Here is a 19,852-nt window from a genome sequence, read left to right as displayed (position 1 = left end):
TCTGTCCACTCTCAAGAGTACATTTTCCTAGGCCTCTCTGAACAAGTAAATGAAAGTAACTTTCCCTTTAGAAAAACTCATTTTTTTCCCCCACATTTTCCTGCCGAGACATAAAACAGCATGCAGTCTCTCTGAAGTCATAGAGTGTCTCAAGCATAATATTGGGGGGAAAGGGAACAAGAAAAGATTTGAGTTTCATTATATCCTTTTGCCTTTAAATAGAACTTCTATTCTGCTTCCTAATAATCTGTCCTACGCTTCTCTGTAAAGTTTCACAATTTAGAAAAAAAACAAACTTCAATTTCTGTTGTTGAATTCCCTACTTCCTCTTCTGCAGTTGGAAGGTTCCCTATGCTTTTATGAAGTCTACGTCCCTTCTACTTTAGGTTAGAACCCCATAAATGCAGATGCCTTTGTTTCGATTGGCTTGACCTTTATGCCTAATAGATATTAGTGGCTGAGGGTGAGGGCTGACTCTGTGCCCCACCCCCACCCTGGGACACCTATAGCCTTCCCTTTTCTGGGTACTCCTCAGTGACCTTGAGGAATCCTTTTATTCCCCATGATATATTTGAAGATAAACCAGAACGCGTGGTCTTGGGTTGATTATGTTATGTATCAGATTTGTCTAAACCGTTGCTCTTAAATCCTGTTGGGCTTTTCATAGCTAGGAAAATGTAGGTAGGCTTAGAATGATGGGCAGTAGTGAACACTAATATCACACCATTCACATCCTGGCCTATATGTCTTTTGGGGTCAGGAGCAAATTGACAAAAGTATATGTTGACTGTCTCCTTTGTTCCTGTTACACCCTACCTTGTATCATACTTATTGGTGAAATGTTACCTTGTCCCAGTGGTGTGTCTGAAGGCACTTAGTTGACTTTCTCCTTTGTTCCTATTAAACCCTACCTTGTATCACACTTGTTGGTGAACATGTTCCTTTCTCAGCCACCCTTACTTCCCACCCCGCCTCACCCCTTTTGAGGTCAAGGACTGTCATTTTTAAATTTTGTATCCTTGGTGTTTATCATAGTGTCTTATACATGGTAGACCCTCAATAGATTCTTTTTGAATTGAGTTGAAATGTCAGTTACGAATTCTTTATTCCCCTTGAGGAATCATAAGAGTATTAGAGCTGGAATTTTGATACATTGGTGTTTAAATTTTAAAAAATTTCTTATTGTAATAAGGAAAAATATGTAGCAGTACTCCTTTCTCCTTCTCTCCTCTCCCTCTTTTGCTTTCCCTCTCTTCTCTCCTCCTTTCCTCCTCCTCTCCACCTTCCTCTTTCTGTCCACCTTCTCTTCCTTTCCTCTCCTTCTCCTCTTGCCTTTCTGTTGAAACTGGTTTTTCTTCCCAGTCTTCCCACACAGCCTAAGAGTGGACAGTATGTTAGAGACCTTTGTGTGGTAGTGGAGACCTGATGGATGGGACACAGTTTTAGTCCTTCCAGGCAAATCAGACCTCTGGATATAATTTGAATCCATTAGACCTGGTCATTCGGGTAAGGTGGCTATCATGACTTCAGTTATGTCAGCCCTCTTCTTGAGCAGGTCGTGTTGTCCTTGGGTAACCATGCTTCTATCCCGGGCAGTCGGTACAGAACTCAAGTCATCTGCTCCCCATGTGCCTGGGGACAGACACAGAGGTGGGCTGGTTCTTCCTTGTTAATATTATCTGGGGACACCTATAGTTTCATTATGCCATTGAGACATAATTGTTACCACATTCAGAACCTGTAACAGGACGGTTTGAAAGTGGAGCCAGAGGGAGATATTTCTCTGTCAGATCTCTTATAATTCTTTCTCCCCTCCCTCTACCCCCACCTTCCAGGTTTACGTGTCTTACGACTATGGGAAATCATTCCAGAAAATATCGGAGAAATTCAACTTTGGTGTGGGAAACAACAGTGAAGCAGTGATTGCTCAATTCTACCATAGCCCAGCAGACAACAAACGGGTAAGGAAGTAGCAGCCACAAAGTATTGCTTTAGTGGACCCTGTTTAGGGAAGAAAGAACTCTGTTGTTATGGGAAGACAAATGTGATGAAACATTTTTGGGGCAGGTGGTAAAGCCATGGTCCCTTCTGAGACTCTGCTAATACTTGCTTATGGAGGGGAACATTTTTTATGGGGGAGACCCTATTTGTAAGGCTGGCCCACAGTATGGCAATGCCATGTCACCATCAGAATTTCTAATGCGAAGAAAGCCCACAGAAAATCCTCCACTTCACTGATTACCTTCTGGGGTGGTAATGATTATAATAATGATTGTCTTATTTGTTATTGTAGGCCACATTTCTCTAGGGCCTCAAGGTTTACAAAGGGTTTTTCTCACAGCCACTGTGTATCTGAAGGGGCATTGAAAAAGTGGTGAATAGAATAGGTCAGCATTCAGTGAGTCAGTTACAGCCTTCTCTGACTGTATTTTTGTTGTTTTTCGTTCAGAGCCACTTTTGATGTTTCTCTGTTCACTGCAGTAATCCATTCCTCATTGACTAACCCCAGCCCCTGTTTTTGCATGGAGAGAAAAATCAAACCAGCAGATATTGTATATTGCAGACCAGGCCATTGGTTCTTTTCTTTTCTCCTCCTATTTTCTCATCTGGCTATCCTAAGGGCTTTGCTTTTGAAGCAGACTTTGGGCTGATTTTACTTAAAATATTAATGACTTTGATTAACCAGCTTTTCATTATATTTCTATTGTGAAAAATTTCTTTACCAGATTAAAAAAAGATGCAGTTGCATTAAAAAATATATGTATATATGTGTGTGTATACATATGTGTGTGTTTGTACAAACACACACACATATTCCTTAACCAGTGTTCGAGGCCTTCCACACTCTGGCACCTAACTCATACTTCTGTATTGGAGCATGGGCAGCCTGCTCCGGCTATACCGGACTTCTTACCATTTCCCTTCTTGTCCTGCTGTCTTCCTTCTCCAATTGTCCCGCTCCACCCCCCCCCCCCCATCCCTGCCAGCTTCACCTATTGAAGTCCCTTCCTTAAATACCTAATTCAGGTGCCATCTCCTTCACAAACCCTTCTTGGAGTCCTACCTCAGCTGAAATTGATTTCTCATAGCACTTTTCTAGGATCCCTCCTTTGCACTTATCACATTTTCCCTTGTATCATACACATTTGTGTAGGACGGATGGAAACAAACAAGCATGTATTAAATATTTTATATGTGTCAGGCACTTTTTGAGTCCTGGTGATACAAATACAAGCAAAAAGAAGGTTAGTCTTTCCCGTAAGTCCTGCGAAGCAGGGTTATGGGAGAGAGGGATGAAGGTAACTGACTGGAAGCATGGTTTTGAAATCCAGAAAATGAATGCAAGCTGCCTGTCTGGGTCATTCCACAAAATGGAAGCTCCAGGAAGAACTAACTAGTGGGAGAAGGGAGTCAGGCCTTGCAGAGGACTGGGCTATGCAGATGTTAGCCTGTTCCAGGGCAAGGGGGGCCCGGGCTCTGAGGGAACTTCAGGATGAACCAGCAGGAGAGAGGCCATGGTTTTGAAGTCTAAAGAAAGTCAGGAACAGGATTGGGAAGGGAAAAATCATGTCCATTCCTTCCCCTCTTAGATTGCAAGCCTCTTTAGAGCATGTTCTGTGATCTCTCACCTCTGTATCCCCAACTCCTGGCCCAGTGCCTTGTACAGAGCTGGCACCTCAGGGTTTGTTGAATTGGATCTAGTTTGGAGGGAGGACTTGGTAAGGTGGCTTTTAGCACTGGTAGTATTGGGGAGATGCTAGTGGCTCCAAGTCCCACAGACCAGTGGAGCTCTGTGTTAGCATTTCAGTGTGCCCCATTGATTTACTACTTTGTATGGGATTGTAGGAGCAGGCTTCATCTCTGGCTTCCTTACCTCTTTGGGTCATAGAACCTTTCCATAATGTCTTCCTATATAGTAGATATTTAGAATTTTTTTTTCTGTTTTTCTGAGATGGAAGGGCAAGGAGTAGGCCTGGAGGGGATACAGTGAAGGGACAGCAAGGGTTAGAGAGGGAAACTCTGTGTGTGTGTGTGTGTGTGTGTGTGTGTGTGTGTGTGTGTGTACGTGTGTGTACAAAGATTCAAGAGATCAAGAGGAATGCAGGAGGGGAAAAGAAGCTCAGGGACAAAATTTAGGTGCCACAAATCAGATGGGATGGGAGTTCTACAGGGTCAAAAATTTAGAGCTACAGAGGACCTCAGAGGCCCATCTAGTGCAACATCCTTATGAAATGAAGCCCAGAGATGTAGAGTGACTTGTCTAGGGTCACGGAGCTAGTTAGTGACAGAACCAAGATTCAAACCCAGGTCCTGTGACTCAAAGTTTAGCACTTTCCCCAATATTGACTGAATGAGCAAATTGAGAAGAGCAAATGCATATTCACTACATTGGCTACATTCATCCTCCCCATATTTCTCTTGCTCCAGTCTGAATAGCTTCATAACTGGTGGAGCTTCAGAGATAGGGGATAAAATGGCCTGACATCCATAGAATGTACTGGTGCTGGGGCCTTGTGCAGCAGTCTAGGAAGAAACATTGCCAAGAGGGAGTTCCTACTTCCTTGGTGGTAGCTGTCTGTTCTCGCACACCTTGAACTCCCCAGGAAGGAAATGGTGACTCTCATTATGTTTATTTTCACCCGGGGAAGTCACATTGTTCTACTAGACCTGATACTTCCTGAGAAAAACCACACAGTTTCTGAAGAAGTGTCTTGTTGTCAGTAGGGCATCATCTTATTGTGTGCTTTTCCATGCCTGCCTCTGACATTTTTATCCTGGTTGAATGTGAACATTGAGTACCACCTCGATGAGAAAGAAGGAGAAATTTAAATTTTTTAATATTAAAGACCAGGGTGCTGGCTGAAGGGGTATGTATGGAAAAAGTGGTAGGCCCATAGAAGATGCCTTGTTAATAATGGTTGTAGTGGTGAGGGGTTTATATGAAGGCTTTGGGTCTTTTTTTAGTTCTCCTGACTCCCTAAGTCGCTTAGAAAGAAGCTCTAGCTCCCTTAACGTTGTAGCATAGGAGTCCAGATTTCATGGGGTCTATGAATTTGGATGGGAAAAAAATAGATCTTTATTTCTACTTGCCTCTTACTAAAAGTTAGCATTTCCTTCAATTATAAAGAAAGGGGCCCATAGGATTCACTGGGGGTCCAAGACTCAGAAAATGTTAAGAACCAAGAACCCCTGCTGCAGCAAGACAGAACTGCTCATACTATGGGACCCAATCTGATGGATTTGAAAGGTCCTGGGGCCCTTTCCTAGAGCATGCAACCCTCACAACACCGCAGAGGTAACCTGTGATTAGTGCTGTGTCTAATGCTGAAGTTACTCAAATTCATTTTAGTTGACCAGATGGGACAAGCCTTAGGTAAAATTGTGAAGTGTATGGATTGTCCTTTGGTGCCACCAACCCTTTTTGGCCCCAGTTTCCAAAACCTTGTGACATTCCGTATTATCTTCCCTCTCTACCTTTTTTTCTCCCTTCTCTAAAACTTGCTGTCAGTAAAGAATTAGATAAGTTCATTTTTATAATGTAATGTGTGTAAATAACTTATAAAGTCTGATGGGTTGTCCTTCCCAGGCATTGTTGTATTTTAACATGAGGCAAAACCACAAGTCATAAGAGTGAGAAACCCTTAGTCCAGAACTTTAGACATTGGTAGCTAGGAGGGAGAAAGACATTTTTTTGGGGGAAGGACGAAAGACTTTCCTGATGGTCCTGCAATCACAACAGGTGGGTACCTGCTGAATGAGACCAACTCTGCTAGCTAGCTATTTATTGAGTGTTTACCATGTGACCAGTATTGGAAGACGAAGGAGGAGAAGAGGGAGAGAATAAGCATTTATATAACACCTGCTGTGTACTGGGAACTATGCTGAGTGTTTTACAGATATCTCCTTCAATGCTCACAACAACCCTGCGAGGTAGGTGTTGTTATCATCCTCATTTTACGTTTGAGGAAACAGGCAAAGAGAGGTTAAGTACCTTGCCAGGGTCACACAGCTATTAAGTGTCTGAGACTGAATTTGAACTCAGGTCTTCCTGACTCATGGCCCACGTTCTATCTCCTGTGCCACCTAGCTGCCTTGGCTGGGCAGTGCCGCAGTTTGGAAGGAGGATGTTATACTAAGATAAAGAATACATGAAAAGTGTAGGAAGCTTCCAGTCTAGATGGAGAGATAAGACATATACACATGAAATCATTAAGTGCCATTAGTACAAGGGTGAGAATATTATAGGCCCCCCCAAAATGTCATTAGAGTTTGAAGAAGGAGATCAGTGTGGGCTGGAGGGATTCTTCCCTGGAAGAGGTGGGACCATCTGGAGCTTTGGGAAGGGATAGGATTTGAAGACGTGGAATGGAAATTAGTCTATCAGTAAAGATTTATTAGGTAGCTAGGTCGTATGGTGAATGGAATGTGAGCCTAGAGTCGGGAAAACCTGAGTTCAAATGCAGCTTCAGACTCTTACTAACTATATGACCATTAGCACAGCCTGTTTACTTCAGTTTCCTGATCTGTAAAAGGGGAGTTATAATAGGTTGTTGTGATGAGATAATAATTGTAAAGGGCTTCCGCTATGTGAATATTGTTTACTTACTTATTTATTTTTTATTAAGCACTTACTTTGTGCCAGGAACGGTGCTAAGTACTAGAAAGGGGGAGGATGTTCTGAGTGAAGTAAGGAGGCTAGAGAACAGCATGAGCACAGATGGGAATCACATTGGTACCTTTTTAGGGGAGGGTTGTGAGAGTTCCCCCTGAGTAGTAGGAGAAGCCTGGGAAAAGGTAGGATAGGATGAGGTAACTTGACAACCAATCTTAGAAATCTGCACTTTATCCCAAAGGAACTGGGGAGACAACTCACAGTTTTTAAGCAAGTGACTGGCATGGGGACACCCCCATGTCCTTTTAAAGGACAGCCTCCATAAAACATATAAGCACACAGATGGAAAAGAGATTGGAATGGGGACACAAAGAAAAAAGTAGTTTTTTTTTGTCAGAGTTAATATTTTACCAAAATGTACATGGTTTAGAGTTTTAAGTTGTATTTGGAGTTTTATTTCTTGATTTGTTGCCTATGTGATTATTGTTGAGTTCTCTAGGTTTACAATAAAAAAAGTTATTTAGGAGAGGAATTGTAGGAAGATTAATTTTATGGCAGTGTGCAGAATGGTTTGCAGAAGAGATAATTGGAGAAGAGTTCTCAATCTTTTTTTGTGTCCTAGACCCCATTGGCAATCTGGTGCAGCCCATGAACCCCTTCTCAGAATAATGTTTTTTTTTAAAGCACATAATTGAGGGAAATGGTAAAGTTCAGTTGTGAAATAAATTTTCCTATCCAAATTCAGAGGCCACCTGAAATTCATCCATGGATGGCCATGGATCCCTAAGTTAAAAACCCTTGGATTAGAGCTCTTGCCATAATTAAAGCATGACCTGATGAGTGAGGAGCCTGGACCAGTCCTGGTGAGTTTAAAGGCATTGAACTATATAGAAAAGTCCCTTCTTCTGACACACAGGTAACCTATGAAGGAGGGAGACACCCACAGAAGTGAGGCCTTGGTAATTAATGACCATTATTGCTCTAGTGTTTCCAGAATAGCAGCACCTATTTTGCATCTTTCTCAGACTGCTTCCTGAGATCTTGTTATGCTAAATAACGGGGGTGGGGGGGGAGGCATCTAAGCCAGTCAGTAATGGTTTTCAATGGGGGTGAGAATATCATATTAATACTGGGAGACAGTAGTTGAAAAAGCCCTGAACTTGCAGTTGCAGTCATTTAGTTAGTCAGTAAGCATTTATTAAGCACCCATCATGTGCAAAGTACTATGTAAGCACCTAGGATACAAATAGAAAAGTGGGAGACCGTTCTTCCTCCCAAGGGGCTCACATTCGAATCGGGGGAGACAACACACATAGAGGGTTTCAGCTCCCTCGAGTCAGATGGAAAGATTTCATGGTCCTTAGGGGGCAGTGGCAAAGCAGATGGTAATAGATCTTTAATGGTTTTTTCCCCCCACAGAAAATTTTTTTTGTCTGTTTCTGATTTTTGAACCATTCAGCAGTGCCAAGAACTTTATTTTCTGTCTTTTCTGTAGCTGTGGTTGTTGAGGAATTGGGAGCTGTGTGTAGCACCTGCAGAACCAGTTACAAGGTTTCATTTTCATAGGGGTTGTTTCCCCAAAAAGATGACTTTAGGGAGCTGGGTGCAAGACTAAGAATTGGTAGTCTGGGGGTCACTGATGTCACTGAGGCTGTTGGGCTTAGCTGTCCATTTGTGGCATCTGGTCAGAGATTGGTGTTGGTGATAGCTAGGAATGTGGGCCCCTTCTCCATAGTGATTATTTTCCACAATGATATGGGCCAGGCTCAAAGCAGGGCAGGTGGGCTGGGGATCTCTTATGTTCCCAGAGCTCTTGGTTTCGTAGACCTAGGCTTTCTCCATCTGGGCTTGAGGGAAGGTGGTGGTTGAGATGGTGGCATTGGTTTTACCCACCTGGCACATGCTGCCTCCTCTTGGCTCCCTCAAGGTATCTTGGTGTTTCAGCTAGGTTGGCATGCCTAATGGAGCCTGTTGAGGGAAGTTGATCGGGGAAGTTTTTTTTGCATTCAGTTTTCCTATTTTATTTCTGTGACCAGACTCATGGTAGACCTGGATCCTGCTGATTCTGACTTCTTAGTCCTCTCCTGGGCAGGGGTGGAACAGGCCCTTATTCTCTCTCCCCACAAAGGGCCTCTATAGGCAGGCAGTTGCTAGTCTGCCAAGCTATTGTTCAAACTTAGTCACCCTTGTACAGCCAGAATAAGGTGCGTCCTGTTCCCACAGGAGCCACTGCTCTTGATGCTGCAGAGAAAGTCTGCTGGCCTCAGGGCTGCTCCTTTCCCGGGGACGACCTCCTGGTGCTAGGAGAAAAAGCCATTCTCCCAGGGCAGGTGAAATTGCTGGACAGGTGATGTTGAGGTTTGGCCTGGGGCTCTTTTGAATGGCTCTGGGACTGCAGTTCTTTTCCAGCCTATCCCTTTCCTGCCCACTCCCAGTTCAGCCTTTCTGGAGTATTGGTAAATCATAACCTCATAGAATCAACGGATCACAGATTTAGAGCTTGGAGGGACTTTAGAGGCCATTTGGTCCAGTCTCCTTATTTACAGATGAAGAAACTAAGGCACAAAGGGGTTTCAGTGCCTAAGGTCACTTGGTAGTAAATAGCAGACTCAGGTCCTTTAATTCCAGATCTTCCTACTGCACTACTCCGATTCCTTTGGTTGCTGTTGGCCTTTGAAAAGAATGAACTATAAGCCACTGGCCAAGTCACCTCCACTTTAGCTCTGAGGACAGTCAGATCAGCGTTACCTTACTCACCATCCCTGAGTCTTCCCAGACCAGAACTACCGCCTCTGGTCATTACTCCCCTAAGTAAGTCATTTTACTTGATTAGAATGTAAGTTGCTTGAGGGCAAGGACTCTAGCTTTTTGTACTTATATCTCCATCATTTAGCACACTGCCAGTCAGTTGAAAGAGTTAACAAATAGTTTTCATTCATTGATTGGTCTTCACCTCTTGGAAATAGTGGTCTATAATAAAAGATAAGAAAAATTAGAAGAACACCCTGATGGAAGTCACAGAGATCATTAAAGCTTTGGTTAAATAGGACTAGTATGCGGGATATACTAACTCGTCCTCTCTGTTGCCTAACTCGGCCACTTCTGGTTGGTCTTTCTCTCTCTTGAAAAACTGGAATATTTTGTTTTTAACCTCACTTTTATTGGCTTTAAAAAAAAATTGCAGCTAGTGACCCACAGAAAGAACACTCTCTTATAACAAAAAAGTACAAACAAGACAAATGGGCACATCGGTCATATCCAACAATGTATACCTCACCCTGTACCTGTAGCTTATCACTTCTTTGCCAAGAGGTGGGAGACATAATTGCAAAGACATACTTGTCAAGAGGTGGGAGATGCTTCACCACTTGTCCTTTGGAATTAAGATTGGTCATTGTATCAATCAGAGTTCTGAAGGCTTTTAGCATTGCTTTCTCTTATGGTGTTTTCTTGGTTCTATATGTTCGCATCTCTTGATCAGTGTGCTTCGATGGTAAGAGGGCTCTGTGCTCCGTGGATATGCAGGCCCCTCACTCCTCCCTGGTTTTCATCTTTCCCTGAGTGCTCTCACCTTGTATAGCTAAGGGGTTCGCTGTATTGCCAACTTTTTATCACCATGTGCCTCTGTCTTCTCTGTTTTCTTCTCCAGTATATCTTCGTGGATGCCTATGCCCAGTACCTCTGGATTACTTTTGATTTCTGCAGCACAGTCCAGGGTTTCTCTATCCCATTTCGGGCAGCTGACCTCCTTCTGCATACCAAGGCTCCCAACCTTCTCCTGGGCTTTGATAGATCTCACCCCAACAAGCAGGTAAGCGAACCCCCTCCCACCCGTCCACCCACCTACCTACCTGCTGCCTTGGAAGGACCCTTAGTAGGCACAGGTAAAGGCTTCTTTACTTGCCTTCTTGTTGTCTTCTGTCATGTCCTTTCAATAACACTTTTTCCTCCTCTAGGCTTGGCATTTCTAAGCACAATGTCATTTACTGTTGTTAAGTAAAATATATCTCTTGGCAATTTCCTTCCTCCTTCTGGCCAAGGATCCTCTTGGCCAGACTTGGCATCCTCTTTCTTTTTAACCTGGTGCTCTTCTAGACAGGTATTTTGTTGTTGAGTGGGGGGAGGGAGTATAAATTGAGACCCTGGAAGCCATTATGACAGAGAAAGCAGGAACCTGGACTCTACAGGCTATGTTTTTGTATTTCTGACCCTCTTTAGTATATTTATACAGAATTTATATTGGAATAACATCAACTGTTTACTCCTTTGGGAAAATGTATTTCTTTTCTAATTGTGTAGGAGAAAGCTTCAGAAGAACAGCATGGGGATCAGTTTCAGGCCTGGGATTAAGTAGGTCAAGGATGTAGGCCTGGCGTAAACTTACTTGGGCCCTGGGTTGGCTTGGTAATGATTGTGCCAACTAAATGTGGGTCATTTTCTTTTTACTTGTAGCTCATTTTACCAAAAATGCCTCCTACTTACTTTGGCAAAATTTTAGGTCTCTCATAGGAAAGTCTTGGCATGGGTAGGAGGGAGAAGAAAAAGTGGACCATATGGTGCTACATCAGTTTCCCAGAGTGGTTCAGTTAGCTTTATTGTTGTTTCTGGTCATTGTCTTCTTTTTTTAAAAAATTTTTTTGGAGGAGGGAAGGCAGGGCAATTGGGGTTAAGTGACTTGCCTAAGGACACATAGCTAGTAAGTTTGTCAGGTGTCTGAGGCAAGATCTGAACTCAGGTCCTCCTGACTCCTGACTCCAGGGTGGGTGCTCTACTTACTGTGCCACCTAGCTGCCCTCTGGTCTTATTCTTCTAACATCCTGTTGCCAGAGGGGGCCTCCAGGCTGGGGCTTTTGAAGTTTAGGTGGTTGGTTTATACATCATCTTTCTGGCTAGGCCCAGCAAGTCAGTTTGTCATGCTTATGTTCCCCCATGTATGCCGATGATTCTGCTGTAAGCTCTGTCGTTCTATCATCGACTGATGTTCATTATTCTCCCTTATACCCACCTTATTCACTAAACTCACTAAAGGTGTTCAAGGACATTATTTCTGAGGGAGGAAGACCTCGGAGTTACTTCCTGGCCATATTCTACCAACTGAGATACAATCTTAGAGGCAGTGTCCTTTCTGGAAAACCAGAACAGTATCATTCTTTGGAAAAAAGAAATGGATCCAGTCATTTTTTCCTCCAAAAAACTGTGTCTGAGATTTTGATAACTGCAGAGAAGACAGGATAACAGATTTATCTGTTGTTCCCTGTCCTCATATGCTTTTTGAGCACTCCTGTTGGCTCCAGTGATCTGTGCCTGTTGTTCTAGGCTCTGGCATTTTGTTCCCCAAGACTAGGTTTCACGGCAGGAGTTCGATGGTGATTTAGTTATCATTGGCCCAGAGTGCTTAGCTCTCTTTCATCACTTTTATATTATTGATTTGCAGCTCTGGAAATCAGATGATTTTGGCCAGACCTGGGTCATGATTCAAGAACATGTGAAGTCATTTGCTTGGTAAGTTGTACCATCTTAAGAGGTTGGGACTAACTTTTAAATATCTTCTGTCCAATTTGATTCCCCTTTTAGTGTAAACATGTTTGGCCCAGTTTGGAATTGAGAGTCATGGAAAAAAAAATCAAACCAAACCATACAGAATCTGAGTCGGAACCCCTCTGAATGAGGACTGATTATGGGAGGGGATCAGATCTTTGGGATTTCTCAATCCATTAGGAAACCAGGGGGATATTGGAGTTACTGCAATACTTATGCTTTCTGAAGACCTTTTTTTGGAAGTGGTCTTTCAGAAATGCCACATTTTGCTGCATTAAGCTTTGTTAATGTTAAGCTTTGTTAATGTTAATTTTAATTTTAAGCTTTGCCTCTACTGGTGTTTTCTATAAATATTTTAAGTTAGAATGTCAGAAGAACCTTTGACATATTTTCCAAGAAGGGACTATAGAAAATATAAGCCATGATTTCTATTAGAGATGCATCTAAAATGGATTCTTAGGTAAGCAGGGTCTCTAAATAACTGAGAACAATTTTACCCTCTCCTTCCCCCCCCCAACCTCTCTCTCTCTCTGTAATACTGAGGAGCCTTATACTAATTTGCATAACCACCAACGGAAATACTCTAATCAGTACTTCTAATTGTGGAGGAGAGCAGATTGTACCAGCTCCCACGCACACATGTACAGGAGCGCGTGCGCGTGTGCGCACGCGCGCGCGCACACACACACACACACACACACACATACACACACAGAGTATCAGATAATGAAGAACCATTTTCATCCAGGCCTTATCTAAAATATCAGTTTTCTTCCTTTGCTCTAGTTAGGAATTAATTGGGGACTTGTTTGGATGACAGAACAGAAGTAGAATTGTCCCCAGTTCTAATGTCATTCTTTTCCTGAATTATGCCACCCTTGAAATGGGAGCTCTGAAATTAAGCTTTTACTTTATTTTGGGAAGGGTATTTTGAGGGAGTTTCACCGGGCTCCTCATTATGCAAAAAGCCACTAGTAAGCACCTGTATATTTTGTGGAACCATACAAAGAGAAAGATGAGCCCTTGTCCTTGGGAATTTTTCTCACTGCTGTGTTTTCTTTCCAACCCTTCTGGGCTACTTGTGCTTGGAGAGGATTGACTCATTGGGCTCATTAGATTGTATCGCTCCTTATTTTTGAAAGGTCACTAAGAAGAGGTGTCTTCCATAGACATTTCTTCATTTTTCTCCCTTTTCCTTCCAGGTTTCATATCACCCAGCCTTCTGTATGTGTTAGGAATTAAGTTAATGACTAGGATTAGTCCTGTGGTCAGTCACTTCTTTGTCTTTGATGTGGGATGGCAGGAATCCACGTGCCATCCCGAGACTAGACGTAGTGTATTCTTGTTGAACAAGGGGAAAAAATCACCGGGCAAAGAATTGGAAGACTGAAGCCCAATTCTAGCTCTTCTCAGCAACGAACAACAGGATTTTCATTTCTTTGGGCTTTGGCTTCTTCATCTGTCAAACGAGGGCATTAGACTGAATGATGGGAGAAGAATCAGATTTGTTCTGCTTGAGTCCAAGGTCTGGAATCAGGAGCCATGGGTGGAATTTACCGAGAGGAAGTTGTAGGCCTAATGGGAAGGAATGCATCTGAACAACTGGAGTTTTCCCAAAGCTCAGTAGGCAACTGCTGTAGGAGGGAAGAGAGTTTTGCTAGCAAAGGCTGGATGACCACTGTCAGCCATGAAGTCAGGGGGAAATCTGTGGGGATATGAATTGGAATGCTTGCACTCCGAGGTCTGTCTCTTCCACCTCTGAGATTCTGTGATTCTGTTATCTCTAAAATTAAATAATGCTAAAATTCAAAATTGCTCTCACCTTAGAAATCTGTTACAAAGTGAGGTCATTTTTTTGTATTTAGCCCTTAGCACTGTGCCTGCCTCATAGTAGGTGCTTAATAAAGGCTTGTTCCCTTCCTTCTGTTTGGGCAGGTATTTTCTGAGTATCTACTATGCTAGGACAGCACTGTGCTAGGCATTCTGGGGGAGATGATGATGATGATGATGATTATAATTATAATGATAATTTGTATTTAAGGTTTGTAAAGCTCTTTTATTAATATCTCATTTTATCCTTACAGCAACCTGAGAGATAGGTACTATTATTATCCCATTTTACAGATGGGAAACTTGAGGAAGGTAAAGTGATTTGCCCCAGGGTCACATAGCTAGTAAGTGTCTGATGCAGGGTTTGAACTAGGTGTTCCCGACTCCAGGGCCAGGGCTCTGTCTGCTGTGTCGTCTGTGACCCTACAACTTTCTGAGCAAGTCAGTGACGTGCCTAGAATGAAGGCGTCCCATGCATATGAACATGACAGTAACTATTTTTCCTTCCCACAGGGGAATTGATCCATATGACAAACCCAATACCATCTACATTGAACGGCATGAGCCCACGGGCTTCTCCACTGTCTTTCAAAGTACAGACTTCTTCCAGTCCAGGGAAAACCAGGAAGTGATCTTGGAGGAAGTCAAAGACTTTCAGCTCCGTGACAAGTACCTGTTTGCCACAAAGGTGGTGGTAAGTGGTGGTGGTGGTGGGGCAACCAAGGCTTCCAGTGATCTGTCTCCTCTTACTGCCAGAAGCTTAAAGTCAATTTAAAATAAAAAATGAACTTGGTTGAAACGGGAAGGACTTTAACAAGACATGTTGATGTCATCTTCCCTGTAGAGGTTGTTGGATCCTGAGATTTGTTTCCAAAGGATTATTTGAAGTCTATTCATGGAAAGGTTTAGGAAAAAAGATGGCTCCTGCAGGCCTAAATGTTCTCTTTCTGGGAGCTGGAGAAACCTCTGTGAAAGGCGTCCTTCAGAGCGTGGCATGTGATTGAATTTTCTTGTGATTTCACGTCAGATTTACAAACACAAATTCTCATGAGAAGCTAAGGAAAAATAGCAAGGCAAGGTAGTGTGATGTAGAGCGCTGGGAAGAGAAAAAGACAAGGCTTGGAGGCTGCAGAGATGCGGGTTTGAATCCTGGTTCTGATAGCAGGTATATGATGCTGGGATGTTCTCCTCTCCTCTAAAATGAGGATGTTGGGGAAGGGAAGAAACACTCCTATGACACCTACTCTGTGCCAGGCACTGTGCCAAGTACTCGTTATGGCTGTTATAACAACCCCGAGAGGTAGATGCTATTATCGTCTCCATTTTACAGCTGAGGAAACTGAGGCAAAAAAAGGGACTAGTAAGAGTCTGGGCTGTGATTTGAACTCAGGTCTTCCTGACTCTAGGCCCAGTGCTCTATCCACTGCACCACCAGCTTCCCCTACAGTAAAACCTACTTTATAAGATTGTTGTGAAGAAAATGCTTTGCAAATTTGATAAGAGCCCATAAAGGTGCATTTTTATCTGTTGGTTTCACTGTTGTTTCCTTCGTGTTCTTCAAAGCTCTGGAAATATGCTAATTGACTTAGCTTATTGAATGTGTAGACATCAGCGTAGACACTGTCAAGTAGGAGTTAGGGCCTTAAATAAAACGTCCCAGTATTTAGCCTTCTAGCTTCTGTGCCAGTAAGTAGAGGGGCTCTCAAATCTCCTTGCCCTGTCTTTGATCCCTTGTAACCAGATGTCATAATGGAACACTTGCTTATTCAATACCATAATATGATGTGTATCTATCAGTTTTATTTCTTATCAGATCATTTAGTCATGTGCCAGTCCCCGTGCCAGGCATTGGGGATAGAAGTACCAAGAATAAAACAGTCCCTACTCACATTGAGCTTCTGTTCTAATGGAGGAACAACCATACAAAAATATATGCCTTGTAAATATAAAGTTGTCTCTACAAAGTGGTTAAATCCAAGGTAGTTTGGGAAGGAGGGCAGTAGGAGTTGGTCGAATCCGGAAAAGTTTCATGCGGAAGATGGTGTTTGAGTTTCATCTTAAAGGAAGAGAGAGACTGTTACAAGGCAGAGGTGAGGAGGGAATGCAATCCAGCTACAGGGGATAGTCCCTGAGAAGGCACACCGATGGTAGATGGAGTGTCGTGAATGAAGAACAGAGAGAAGACCAGTTTGTTTGGCTCACAATATGGAAGGGGCAGTAATGTGCTCTGAGGCTGGACAGGTAGGTTGGGGGGAGGTGATGAAGGACTTCAGAATTCCTAAATATGGAGTCACTGGAGTTGATTGAGTAAGGGAGTCACATGGTTGGGTCTGTACTGAAGGAAAATTACCTTGGCAGCAGTGTGTGGGACAGACTGGAATGGTGAAAGATTTGAGGCTGGAGACAAATTAGAAGACTGTTGTAATGATCTAGGCAAGAGGTGACGAGGACCTGAACCCTGCTGTGAGAGCGGAGAGAAAGAACTGGCTATCATGGTTGTCGTGGTGGCTGATTAGACATTAGATTAGAGGTGGGGAACGAAGAATCTAGGACAATGCTGAACTTATGAACCGAGGACACTGGAAGGATGGTGGTATCTTCAAAAGGAGTAAGGAAATTTAGAATAAAGGAAGGTTCAAGGGAAAAAAAGAGTGTGTATTGAACTTTGAAATGTGCAGTAGATAATTGGTGATACCATGATTGGAGGTTAGGTGAGAGACTGTATATAGCACATACATATGTCTCCCCCATCCACACAAATACGGACACACATAGATACACATATCAATATATGCATGTATGCATATACATGCGTATATGTACCTACATGTATGTATAGATATGTGTATTAAAATACATATTTATGAGTATATGCACATAGGTATATATATGTGTATGCATTCTTATATCTGTGAGTCATCTGCATAGAAATGAGAATTAAACCTAAACCCACAAGGGCTGATGAAGATACCAAGAAAATATATAGAGGAAGAAGAAATCTATCTGTGTCTCTATCTTTATATCGACCTCCATCCATCTGTCTATCTGTCTGTCTATCTGTCTGTCATCTGCATCTTTATCTATATATCATTTATATCTATATACAAAATTAATTAAGCACTGACTATGAGCCAAGCACTGCTAATTGTTGTGAGATGCATATACAAGCAAACGAAATAGCCCCTACCCTCAGGGAGCTTATATTCTAATGGGACGACAACACATATAAGGGAATTGGAAAGTGGTGAGGAGGAGGGGGTGCCCCTTTGAAGAGTAGGGTACAGGGCAGAACCTTGGGGGATACACACAGGTATGGGGTATCATATGGATGACAAGGAAGTGAAGGAGACTAAGGACCAGTCAGATTGGTAGGAGAACCAAGAGAGAGCAGAGTAGTGAAAACCCGGAAAGGAGTGAGCATCCAGTAGGAGAGGGTGGTCAGTATTATCAGTGCAGCAGAGGGTAGAGGATGAGGATGAGCAAAGACTATCATTGGTAACTTTGGAGAGAACAGTTTCAGTTAAGTGATGAGTCAGAAGCCAGACTGCGAGGAGTTAAGGAATGAGTGAAAGTGAGTGTAACTGGGAAAAAGGAGGAGGAAATAGAGGCTTTTTCCAGGAGTGTGAGAAAGGGAGAAGAGATAGAGGATGCTAGCTTGAGAAGATTGTGGGATCTCTTTTTTAAGAAAAGGAGAGACATGTTTGAAGGAAGCAGGGAGGGAAGCAATGAGGAAGGAGAGGGAGAGACAGAGTTGAGAGAGAGCAGGGAGGGGAAAGCAGAGGAGAGGGAAGGGAGGGAGAGAGAGAAAAGGAGAGAGAGAAGGGAGGAGGGAAAAGAGGGGGTAGGGAGGGAAAGGGAGAGAAAGAGAAAAGAGGGAGGGGCCGAGAGAGAGATTCTGAATGCAGTCTGCTGAAGAAGATGAGATCTAGTATGCTTATAGAGGAGTTGACCTTGGCAAGGAGAAGGGCCACCTACCTCTTGGTCATAGACTGGGGAACAAGAGAGAGGGAATTGATGTGCCGAGATTTCGACGTAAGTGAATGAGAGATTGAGGGTGCTTAGGTCAGATGGCCTCTCGTAGGAGTCAGAAGACAAACAAACAGGACCCTCTAGAGCTGCCTGGCTTGTCTTCCTGGGGCCTTGGTGGCTTGTCTTCCTGGGGCCTTGGCAGCATCTCTCTTTGCTCTCCATTTGAGGCCTTTACTCCATTGGCTACAATTAGGGACAAAGCATATTAGTGACCTCTCAACAGTTAATCTACTTTTGACTCGGTTAACAGGGTAGCAGTTGAAGTCAGCCATGGTTTACATAGCCAGGCTTTTATTTATTTATAAGGCGGTAATGAGTGAGGAATAGCCACGAAACCTTGTGGTTAGGGGAGCCCAGATAAGGAAGAGAGCTTTTTCTTTCCTTTTCGTCCCCTCCCCCCCAAGATGAGGAGGAGACCTTAGTGGTGAAGTAGAGATGGGGATTGCCCAGAGGAGAGAGGGGCTCCTGTTCTCTGCTCTTCACAAGACTTTTGAAAGTTGGAAACTTGTATGGTTGCCAGACCATTTGCATTGGCCTCAGCTGTGTTTTCCTAACCTTCCTCTTCCCCTCCCTCCACCTCCTGCCATGGACATGCCCTCTGTCTCCTGTGCTTTCTGTCACCAGCCTCAGAACACATGGATACACCTATAGCAGAGAGACTCACGATGATCCCCATTAGGTGCAGGGAAATACAATTTTATTGATGAGAATGGCAGGTGGTGAACAGACACAGTTAAATTTGCCACATGCCATTGAGTTTCATCTTAAAGGAAGAGAGAGACTGTTATAAGGTAGAGGTGAGGAGGGAATGTTGTGATGGAAAATAGAGAAAGGAATGGGCATGTGATTTTGTGGGGATTAGGAACTCCCAGGTGGGGAAGCCTCTTCCCACTAATGCAAATTATTGGTACCTTCTTTGCAATTCATAATCTTGGAGAGTTGTCAAGAGCAGCGAGAGAGGTGCAGTGATTTCCCCAAGGAAATCTTTCCCCAGTCAGTATATATCAGGGGCAGAACTTGAACCCAGGTTTTTGAGGCTGGCTCTCTAGCCTTGCTACTTCTTTTTTGAATACAAGGAGCCAGGAAATGCTGAGTTATAAACCTTTTAATGCTCACAGTTCATATTCATTAAGCTTGCTATATTTGGCTTCTCTGTTTTCTTTAAGACACCAGATTTTCATGACTTCTCATTTCTAAGGAATGTTGGGTGAGGTGGCTTGTCTCCCCAAATTTACCCCAGCTTTCCAAAGGACAACCTGTTTGGATTTATATATATATCCCTGATCACAAAACTGATCCTATTTAAAGCTCGTGGCAAAGAGCCTTCGACTGTGAATCAGGAGATTTAGGTTCATACCCAAGCTTTGATGCTTATAGCTGTGTGAATGGGAACAAGTCATTATTCAGCCTTTCTGAGATCCTCAGTTTCTTCTGTAAAAGGGGGGTAATAATATAGTTGTGCTATCTATTGCACGTGGCATTGTTATGAGGAAAGCACTTTGTAAACCCCAAAACTTTGTATAAATGCGAGGAATTTCTCTCTCCCCCATCCTCTCCTTCTCCCTCTCCCTTTCCCTCTCTGCCTCTCTCTCTGTCTCTGTCTGTGTCTTTTTTTTTTTTCAAGTCACATAATTGATTGCAAAGCCATTTAGAAATAGTTTTGGGTTATTCATGCCACTTTCTTCCTTTCGTCAGCATGGATAATCACGATTTGTTGCAAGACTTCTTCATGAGGTGTGAGTGATAATCTTTTTTCAGTCGCTTCTATACCTAAGCTGGGTTTCTGGGGTTAACCCGTTCAGCATCTCTAAGCAGCCCTGTTGTCGCAGTTCACACTGTGGC

The 19,852-nt window shown here is 43.1% G+C and overlaps 1 protein-coding gene across 1 annotated transcript in view; it reads left to right on the top strand.

The window, feature by feature from the left end:
- SORL1 (sortilin related receptor 1) overlaps window positions 1-19,852 on the top strand; it is a 208,387-nt gene that overhangs the window by 44,064 nt on the left and 144,471 nt on the right. The window contains exons 3-6 of the mRNA XM_036745727.1: window positions 1,836-1,961; window positions 10,263-10,424; window positions 12,048-12,115; window positions 14,495-14,675. Coding sequence (XP_036601622.1) covers window positions 1,836-1,961; window positions 10,263-10,424; window positions 12,048-12,115; window positions 14,495-14,675 — 537 coding nt within the window. The remainder of the gene's footprint in view (window positions 1-1,835; window positions 1,962-10,262; window positions 10,425-12,047; window positions 12,116-14,494; window positions 14,676-19,852) is intronic.

This window comes from Trichosurus vulpecula, chromosome 2 (assembly GCF_011100635.1).
Source record: "Trichosurus vulpecula isolate mTriVul1 chromosome 2, mTriVul1.pri, whole genome shotgun sequence".
In the NCBI taxonomy this organism is placed as follows: Eukaryota; Metazoa; Chordata; class Mammalia; order Diprotodontia; family Phalangeridae; genus Trichosurus; species Trichosurus vulpecula.
Note: the sequence above shows the minus strand (reverse complement) of the source record. Positions and strands in the feature narration are given on the sequence as shown.